This window comes from Sinocyclocheilus grahami, unplaced genomic scaffold (genome assembly GCF_001515645.1).
Source record: "Sinocyclocheilus grahami isolate Dianchi unplaced genomic scaffold, SAMN03320097.WGS_v1.1 scaffold116.1, whole genome shotgun sequence".
Lineage (NCBI taxonomy): Eukaryota > Metazoa > Chordata > Actinopteri > Cypriniformes > Cyprinidae > Sinocyclocheilus > Sinocyclocheilus grahami.
The window spans coordinates 2,301,534-2,312,142 of NW_015505295.1; the positions used below are offsets into that span (position 1 = coordinate 2,301,534).

At 38.6% G+C, this 10,609-nt stretch overlaps 1 protein-coding gene across 1 annotated transcript in view; it reads right to left on the reverse strand.

Moving 5' to 3' along the window:
* LOC107589494 (ankyrin repeat and IBR domain-containing protein 1-like) overlaps window positions 1-10,609 on the reverse strand; it is a 42,331-nt gene that overhangs the window by 9,984 nt on the left and 21,738 nt on the right. The window contains exons 11-19 of the mRNA XM_016277942.1: window positions 8,053-8,187; window positions 7,699-7,785; window positions 7,530-7,596; window positions 7,263-7,408; window positions 6,967-7,145; window positions 6,293-6,344; window positions 1,672-1,792; window positions 1,510-1,553; window positions 1-519 (exon numbers count right to left, since the gene is read on the reverse strand). The exon at window positions 1-519 is cut by the window's left edge and continues 1 nt beyond it. Of these exons, the coding sequence (XP_016133428.1) occupies window positions 1-519; window positions 1,510-1,553; window positions 1,672-1,792; window positions 6,293-6,344; window positions 6,967-7,145; window positions 7,263-7,408; window positions 7,530-7,596; window positions 7,699-7,785; window positions 8,053-8,187 (1,350 nt within the window). The remainder of the gene's footprint in view (window positions 520-1,509; window positions 1,554-1,671; window positions 1,793-6,292; window positions 6,345-6,966; window positions 7,146-7,262; window positions 7,409-7,529; window positions 7,597-7,698; window positions 7,786-8,052; window positions 8,188-10,609) is intronic.

The following is a 10,609-nucleotide window of genomic DNA, read 5'->3' on the forward strand; positions in this document are numbered from 1 at the left end:
CTGCTCAGGACTCCCCACCTCATTCTCCTCATCCTGGGCTTTGGCAGGTTGTCCCTCTCCAAAAACGGGAGGCTCAGGACTGGCATCTGAGGTGGCTGAGGGAATCAGTGCAATGCTCTGTGGATTCATATCATGGAACCAGGCCATAATGTTGCCAAGCAGGTTGGCATTGGTGGAAGGGTCCAGGCAGTCTGGGTCACTAGGGGTGAAGGCGTTACCCAAGGCATCAGGGTAGGAATTCATGTTAAAGGGTGTATAGTGACTGGTAATGTTGCCCAGTCTCATAAGGCTGTCTCCCAGCTCCAGAAGCTCAGAGCTGCTCATGGAAGCTCGGGGGGGATCCGCAGTATGGGGCGCAGAATCCAGTCTAGAGGGCAGAGAGGAACCACTGGCACCAACAGAGGCATCGTTACTGAGCACATCCTGAGACTCGGGGTCCAAGGCCAGCCCGGACTCCTGTAGGGACAGCTGAATAGCCAACAAAATATTGGGGTCATCTTCATCCAGAGACCCAAGTTCCTGAGGGATAAAAAGGGTTCAAATTCTCAATATATGCTCTTTGACTCATTTTTAAGCTACAATACCATTCAAATGTATGGGGTCAATAAGTTTTTTTAAAAATAAATTATTACTTTTATTCAGCAAGGATGCATTAAAAAAAAATCATCAAGACATTAATAATGTATCAAATAAATGCTGCTTTTTAACCTTCAATTTATCAAATAATTCTGGGGGGGGAAAATGCATCACAGTTTCCACAAAAATATTAGGCAGCACAACAGTTTTTAACAATGATAAGAAATGTTTCAGCATGCTAGAATGATTTCTGGAGGATCATGTGACACTAAAGACCAAAGTAATGGCTGCTGAAAATTCATCTTTGCCATCACAAGAATAAAATACATTTTAAAACATATTCAAATAGAAAACAGTTATTTAAATTGTAGTAAAATTTCATAATACTGCTTTACCATGCATTTGATCAAATAAATGCAGCCTTGGTGAGACTTTTTCCCAAAAACATTCAAAAAATCCTACCAACCCCAAAATGTTCAATGGCAGTGTATGTTTTTAAATGTCGTTTCATGTTTAAATAGCATATAAAATATTTTCTGATTTATGAAAATGTATGAAATTTTGTTTAATTTAGCAATTTCATTGACTAAATTTAGATGCCATTTTATAGTAAGTTTGACAAAAATGAAAATATATGAAATAGTAACTAAATTATTTTATTCAAAATACAAAAATATGACCAAAACAAATAATTGTTGAAAAATTAACGCTGCATCAGGTTTAGGGCTGCAAAACGATTAATAACATTCAAAATAAACATTTATGTTTACATCCTATGTGTGTGTACTGTGTATATTTATTATATAAAATAAAAAATATATACATATATGTGCACACATATAGTATGTAAACAAACTTTTATTTTGAATGCGATTAATCGTTTTGCAGCCCTAATCAGGTTAGAAAATCTTTACATATAAACAGTATATTCACCGTGGCGATCCCATGTCTTGATGTATTGCCTCCCTCATGTGTTTCTGTAGACACAAATTGCGCATACAGAAATTTCAAACTCTGTAACGTCGACAAAGCAGCTCTTTCAGTTATGTCTATCCTAACTTTATGTGGGGTCACTATCTCTGCCTGGAGCTTTACCTAAAGTGTTGTCATTGGAGTCATGTGGTTCAGGGGTGTTACTGCGAAGGCTGTGCAGTCTGAGAAGGTCTCCTCTACGCCTCTGCCTGTGTCTCCGTCTGTACTGGAAATCTGAGTATTCCTGCAGTAACCATCAACCTCAGTTTAATTACAAATATACATGATTTGTTGTCAAGGAGCAGTAACTAAAGGGTTAGTTCACCCAAAAATGAAAATTAGACTGTTTTACTCACCCTCGAAGCATCCTAGGTGTATATGACTTTCTTCTTTCAGACGAATCCAGTTGCTGTTATATTAAAAATGGTCCTGGCTATTCCAAGCGTTATCATTGCAGTCAGCGGGTGTTGCGGTTGAACAGTCCACACGTTGTCAAATAAAGCGCGCGCATTCATAATAAACGTGCCTCACACCACTCCGGGGGGGTGGTGAATAATCAAACGTAATAAACACTTTTCTTTCACTTCTATTATCTGTCATACGCGGAAGGCGATCCGGCGGATGACGCAAGACACGTGGCGTTGCGTGATTAGTGACGAACGCGGAGAGAGAACAAAACAAAACGGCGGTCATGAATTAGAAGTACAAACCAAGGATTTGTAAAAAAAAATGTCAGAGGATTTCGATATAAACCAAGAGGAGACTGGTTTTCCATTGCTAAAGTAAAGAAACTTTACTTCCTCTGCTCCTACAAACAAACTCGTGAGACTAGATATCTCAGAGGCACGCGCTCTGCATACGTGCTCTGTCATCCACCGGATTGCCTTCCACGTATGACGGATACCGGAAGTGAGAGAAAAGTGTTTATTACATTTGAAATATGGATATTTTTCTTACAAAAACACATGGATTCCCTACAGGAGGCCTTTATTCACCCCCCAGAGCGGTGTGAGGCACGTTTATTATGAATGCGCACTTTATTTGACGACTTGTGGACTGTTCAACTGCAACACCCGCTGACTGCAATGGAATAGCCAGGACAATTTTTAATATAACTCCATCTGGATTCGTCTGAAAGAAGAAAGTCATATACACCTAGGATGCCTCGAGGGTGAGTAAAACATAGTCTAATTTTCATTTTTGGGTGAACTAACCTTTTATGTCAGGGGTGCCCAAACTCGGTCCTGGAGGGCCGGTGTCCTGCAGAGTTTAGCTCCAACCCTAATTAAACACACCTGATCCAGCTAATCAAGGTCTTACTAGGCATACTAGAAACTTCCCGGCAGGTGTGTTGAGGCAAGCTGGAGCTAAACTCTGCAGGACACCAGCCCTCCAGGACTGAGTTTGGGCACCCCAGTAAAAGATAGATCCTTAAAAAATGGACAGACTCTCACAAGAATACTGACTGACTTCAATATTACAAGCAGTGAATAAAAGGGTTAATGAAATAATTATTTGAAAACTGTATCCTGCGTCTGTAATCCTTACTACTAATATGGATTAAAATAAAATAAAGTAACCCTACAACATATTTGGACACTCAAGTCACACTTAAAAATTAATTTCTTGTAATTATATAACAAAATGTCTAACCACCGTTTTAAAAACACTTTTGAAGCAAAACACTCCACAAAAAGAAGTTTAAAAAAAAAACGTAACTACTTTAAGTATTTGGATATTTTCTGGTTGTAACGCTTTAGTTAAAATGTATTAGAACATGTTCATAGTTAATACAATGAACTAAACTGGTGGTTCAAGACTGACAACCTGATTCATTTTTTAAAAGTCATTGAAAAAAAATAAAAAATTTAGAAGGCTGATGTTAGTTTTGAGAAAATATGTTTAGCACCCTTTTTTTGCAGATGCCTCTTAGTTTAATACGTAATTATCCATTGCAATAGAATTCATACTTTTTAAGAATGATTGAGTGTCCAAATCCTTTTTGAGGCCACTGTATTTAGGCATTAAAAAATTAAGAAAAAAATATATTAAAAAGCTAATATTATAATAATTTTGCAATTGTTAGAAAGACTGAATGCAGATAATTCACACAGGCAAACTGAATGCATGACAAAGCAATCTACAACAGTGTCCACATTTCAAGAACGGTGAAGTTGACCACAGGACAGGAATTCTGGTTTATTTAAACATTTAGGCTGAGTAACGGTATAGTCCTTTTATCTGGAATATTCCAGGAGATGACCAGCCTTAACAGCTAAACACCAGATTACATTTATTTTGACAGCATCATATATTATGTCATACTGGACATATGAATGACTATAAAATTGATGCTGCACCAAATTTTGTGAACTAAGAATTGTTAACTAAATGATGTTTTGTAATTTTGTCATCAGCAGTACCTGCGGCTGGCCTCCTGCATTGTAATTGCTCTCACGCTGTGCATTTGATCCCCGTACTGGGTGATTCCTCACCATCTTGGACACAGAATGAGATTCAGTGACTGCTAGTACTTTACAACAACACACAACTCTCCTACATAATTACAAGGACATCGCAGAGAGTCAGAGGGCATTAACAGTCTAGTGAGCTACAACTCTGGCTGGCTGAGCTTTGCAATAGCAGAGGTTAGTTAAAACAGAAAAAAATGTAAACACAGGATCAGTAATACAGTAATACCTCAGGAGAGGCAAATCCCAGATACTCCCAATCCCATGTCCCACCAGCAAAACTGCAAAAGAAGATAAATGTACTCGGGCTGTAGGGTTTTATATCTGTTAGTATAATACATTTTGGACATGGTACCAAAGTAATATCAAAGTATTATAACACCATCATAGTGTTCTTCAACGAGATGCAATATGACCATACAATAAGTTGTTGTTTTAATTTTTTTTAATAAAAATAAAAACAACAAAAAAAATCCTTTCCTATAGTAATAGTAACTAATACTATTTAATGACAATAATATGTTTATTTTACATAATAGAAAATATTAATCCTTATGGATGTCTTAATTTCTTTGCTGTCAAACATTAAACCACAGCTCATATTTCAGCAGAAAACTGCAAGGAGATCTTACAGTTTCTCTTTTGTTGACAAAAAAAAATTGTATAGTTTGTATCCTTGATGGTATTACCACAACTGGATTCGTCTGAAAGAAGAAAGTCATATACACCTAGGATGCCTCGAGGGTGAGTAAAACATAGTCTAATTTTCATTTTTGGGTGAACTAACCTTTTATGTCAGGGGTGCCCAAACTCGGTCCTGGAGGGCCGGTGTCCTGCAGAGTTTAGCTCCAACCCTAATTAAACACACCTGATCCAGCTAATCAAGGTCTTACTAGGCATACTAGAAACTTCCCGGCAGGTGTGTTGAGGCAAGCTGGAGCTAAACTCTGCAGGACACCAGCCCTCCAGGACTGAGTTTGGGCACCCCAGTAAAAGATAGATCCTTAAAAAATGGACAGACTCTCACAAGAATACTGACTGACTTCAATATTACAAGCAGTGAATAAAAGGGTTAATGAAATAATTATTTGAAAACTGTATCCTGCGTCTGTAATCCTTACTACTAATATGGATTAAAATAAAATAAAGTAACCCTACAACATATTTGGACACTCAAGTCACACTTAAAAATTAATTTCTTGTAATTATATAACAAAATGTCTAACCACCGTTTTAAAAACACTTTTGAAGCAAAACACTCCACAAAAAGAAGTTTAAAAAAAAAACGTAACTACTTTAAGTATTTGGATATTTTCTGGTTGTAACGCTTTAGTTAAAATGTATTAGAACATGTTCATAGTTAATACAATGAACTAAACTGGTGGTTCAAGACTGACAACCTGATTCATTTTTTAAAAGTCATTGAAAAAAAATAAAAAATTTAGAAGGCTGATGTTAGTTTTGAGAAAATATGTTTAGCACCCTTTTTTTGCAGATGCCTCTTAGTTTAATACGTAATTATCCATTGCAATAGAATTCATACTTTTTAAGAATGATTGAGTGTCCAAATCCTTTTTGAGGCCACTGTATTTAGGCATTAAAAAATTAAGAAAAAAATATATTAAAAAGCTAATATTATAATAATTTTGCAATTGTTAGAAAGACTGAATGCAGATAATTCACACAGGCAAACTGAATGCATGACAAAGCAATCTACAACAGTGTCCACATTTCAAGAACGGTGAAGTTGACCACAGGACAGGAATTCTGGTTTATTTAAACATTTAGGCTGAGTAACGGTATAGTCCTTTTATCTGGAATATTCCAGGAGATGACCAGCCTTAACAGCTAAACACCAGATTACATTTATTTTGACAGCATCATATATTATGTCATACTGGACATATGAATGACTATAAAATTGATGCTGCACCAAATTTTGTGAACTAAGAATTGTTAACTAAATGATGTTTTGTAATTTTGTCATCAGCAGTACCTGCGGCTGGCCTCCTGCATTGTAATTGCTCTCACGCTGTGCATTTGATCCCCGTACTGGGTGATTCCTCACCATCTTGGACACAGAATGAGATTCAGTGACTGCTAGTACTTTACAACAACACACAACTCTCCTACATAATTACAAGGACATCGCAGAGAGTCAGAGGGCATTAACAGTCTAGTGAGCTACAACTCTGGCTGGCTGAGCTTTGCAATAGCAGAGGTTAGTTAAAACAGAAAAAAATGTAAACACAGGATCAGTAATGCAGTAATACCTCAGGAGAGGCAAATCCCAGATACTCCCAATCCCACGTCCCACCAGCAAAACTGCAAAAGAAGATAAATGTACTCGGGCTGTAGGGTTTTATATCTGTTAGTATAATACATTTTGGACATGGTACCAAAGTAATATCAAAGTATTATAACACCATCATAGTGTTCTTCAACGAGATGCAATATGACCATACAATAAGTTGTTGTTTTAATTTTTTTTAATAAAAATAAATCCAACAAAAAAAATCCTTTCCTATAGTAATAGTAACTAATACTATTTAATGACAATAATATGTTTATTTTACATAATAGAAAATATTAATCCTTATGGATGTCTTAATTTCTTTGCTGTCAAACATTAAACCACAGCTCATATTTCAGCAGAAAACTGCAAGGAGATCTTACAGTTTCTCTTTTGTTGACAAAAAAAAATTGTATAGTTTGTATCCTTGATGGTATTACCATGGTACAAAAAGTACTACAGTAGTACCATGGCACAGTGATGGTATTAGACGGTAATACTATAATACTTTGAAATATGCCATGGTACTGAAATTCATGTTTTTGTTTTTATATGGTGCATATTGAAAATGTATACTATTACTCTGTACTAGTACACTAGCAAAATTGATAACCTGATAAAAATGGTGGTGTAAATAGCAGCGCAAGAATTTACCTGCGGCGGGGAGCCTCGGGAGAATCATTTGGGGCGACACCTCGAGCCACAGAGGCCAAGAACTCCCGTCTCTTCTGCTGCACCAGATACGTGGCACTGATGATCTTATGGCGAGGGGTGCGGAGGTAAGGCCTGTTCACCTTCTGAGCAAGGTCTTCGGTGACCATCTCTAAATCAGTCTGTGTATGTTGGAGAAAGATTAAACACATCAGCATATTGTGCAAGAAAAGGTTAAATGGAAACAAATCACACTGCCTTGTTTCTCTTAAGCGGTGAACAGATCTCGATCTCACTACCTGCATAAGTTCAAATATTTCTTTCTTTGTGCTTTTGGGCTCCAAGAAGAAACTATATGGATAAGAGCACTTAAGGATGCGTCGGGTCTTGAGAAGTTCATGCACACCATCCTCAATGAAAGTGGTGTCAGGTGGGGCTCCTTCCCCTTGAAGAAACAGAAATATTGACATTTTTATTTATTTGATTTAAAATACACCAGTTTATAAGAACATACTATATCACACTTAAAACTAAAGTCATGTAAATGCAAACTATGTTCCACTCACTTCCAATGAAAGCTTTGCTTAGTTGCTCCATCTTTTCTTTGGCTGTTTTCAGGAGTCGTTCTTCTAACTAATTTAAAAGAAGCACCTTTGATGAATGACTGTCAGCAAATAGTGAGGCAATCACTCAACCGGAACGCTTTTAAGACATTCATTACATAAATATTCCTACCTGGTAACTGTGTTCATGATTCTTGTAACGTGTATAATAATGCATAAAACGGTCAAGTTCCTGAAAACTCTTGTGCTGTTTTTCTGCCTGCGAGGACACAATCACAAAAGCAAGAGTAACTTCATGATGGAAATTCAAGCTCATAACAACTTGTAAACTCAGAACAAAAACACAGAACCTGTTTTGTTGCTTTTTACACATGAGAAATATGAGCCTGGAAAGTAAATGTGAAGTGCTGAGCCTTTTCTTCACTAGCACCATTCACAGTAGTGCACAAACAAATCACAAAAGATCCAAGTAAATGCACTTCTTGAATGGCTGCCATGTGTGTAAACTCATTTAAGGAGTGAGTACCTCCACAGTCATCTCCTTGGACTGCTCCTCCACCTGTTGGATGACCTCGTAGCGCGTGCAGCGATAGTATCCTCCGGTAGAGGAGCTGTGTTTCTTCCATTCCTCAAGACAAATCCAGCAGAAATCATACTTGCACTGCAAAGAGATCCAGATGAGAAAAGAGAGCAAAACAGAACTCATCAAATACGTATGCAAGCACTAAAGAGCTATAAAGTTGATTTAGAAATTGTTTTGAATTATGCAATCAATTCCAACTGCTCTCATTCATTCCAACTGCGTTCCCTTCCTTTTTATCAATACCATAAACCAGCAAAAATTTCAATCAGCATGCGTGTTACTAATCAACACAAAGAGTGTACGACCATGGACCAGGTAGTACAAGAACCTTTATATTTATAGCCACCTAGGCACGAGTGTATGGGATGATATTAGACTCAAAATGGTTAATAGATGCACGCACAATTATCCATGTACTGCATACATTTTATACATGTATCTTACTAACCATAAACAAATACCTTTGAATTTGAGTCTGTGGAATTCGGGATTAAATGATTGTGCAGCGATTTTTACAAATACAGACATGTTTCCGAATAAAAATGTTCTGTTCTGCATTAATATATCATAAATTAAGTTACTCGTGCAAAAAGGAATCAGTGCATATGTGGATCAGGTGACATGCTTGCATTAATTGATGTCTAGTTCGAGTCGATCTTGTTCGGTTCATTTGGATTTTGAGACTTCATTTTCGCAGTTTACAGCATTTCACGTCCCCCACACACACAACTACCAACGAACAAGGCCCAGTGCAATTCATTAACGTGTAGACGATTTGAAAAATTCGCAAATGTGCGTCACTACACTGAAACAAATGCTTTTCAACCGGTGTCTGCAGAGTTAATAATTACATTAATGTGCAGCATTTTGTTCAAATAGAGACATTTGTGAATACAAATGTTATAGTTTGTATTAAAGTATCATGATTTGTGCATGTAGCGATTAAAATGTGCATTTGTGGATCAGGCGACACGCGTGCATTCATTCACGTCTCTTCTGAGTCGAGTCACTTGAATTTTGAGACTTTCGATCTGCACTTTTAGCCTTGCCCAATCCACACACACACAGCTCGCGCAGCTGAGCCACAGAAAATCAGCGACCACTAGATGGCACTAGCCCCAGTCACATGTGCGCATTCCATTGAGTACGGTTTCATGAATGTTACATTGTGTTTTCTTAGTTTCTTTTTGGTTTGGCTATTCTCCTCTACCGTAGAAATATAATAAAGATGTACAATTGAACTGTTCTAACTTAACTTGTCTTAAGTTGTCTTTTTTTACCAAGATGGCGGTGCATGCACTGCGGGTTCTCTCTCTCCCGACAGAAAGGTGTTTTCGTGTTTTTTATCTTGTGAGTCGCAGTGTTTTTGTACGTATTCGTCGCATCTATCTGTCTCCAAGCGCGCATACAGTCGTGAGTTTCTGCTCGATGTTTGTAGAACCACATTTTTAGAGCTAAACTCCGCGCACACCGAAGAGCTGCGGGACCTCAGTCTGCTCCGGAGGCCTACACCATCACCGACACCCACTGCTGCACCTCACCCACAGCGGAGGCGCCACAAGCGGCGTGAGAGGAAGTAGAAGAGGGGTAAGCGTGGAGGTATCTGGGCTAGTCTAGCGGCTAACCCACACAAGCCAGCTATCCCCACCATCGTACTGGCTAACGTACGCTCTTTGGATAATAAACTGGACTTTATCCGACTACTACGCTCAACTCAGAGGACTGTAAGAGACTGTTGTGTTTTTGTGTTCACGGAAACATGGCTCAGCAACAGCGTTCCGGACTGCGCTATTCAGCTCGATCAGCTAACATGCTATCGAGCGGACAGAGCTCACGTTGAGGGAGGTAAGACCCGCGGCGGCGGGCTTTGTGTTTACATCAATGATGCGTGGTGCCACGATGCTGTTGTGGTCTGCAAACACTGCTCACCCCTGGTGGAATTTATGATTACTAAGTGCCGGCCGTTCTATCTACCGAGGGAATATACAGCCATACTGCTCATTGCTGTATACATCCCTCCCAGCTCCAACAACAACAACAACAGTAGTGAGGCACTGAATGAACCGTACCAGCACATCAGTGAGCAGCAGACAGCCCACCCATATGCTTTTCTCATCTTGGCTGGTGATTTCAATCATGCAGACCTAAAGAGTGTTCCCAAAGATACACCAACACATAGACTTTTCAACACGGGGAAACAACACTCTAGACTTTGTTTACACCACCCAGAGAGGAGCTTACAAGGCCCTCCCCCATCTTGGCACCTCAGACCACATTACTGTCATGCTAATGCCTGCATACAGACTACTCTTAAAGTTGCCAAACCAGTTCAACAGATACAAGTGTGGCCAGAAGGGTCGTCAGAGGCTCTTCAAGACTGTTTTAACACCACTGACTGGAATATGTTTAAGCAGGCTGCCACATACAATAACACAACAGACCTCCAGGAGTACACAGAGACTGTCACTGCCTACATCACCAAGTGCATTGATGATGTAAC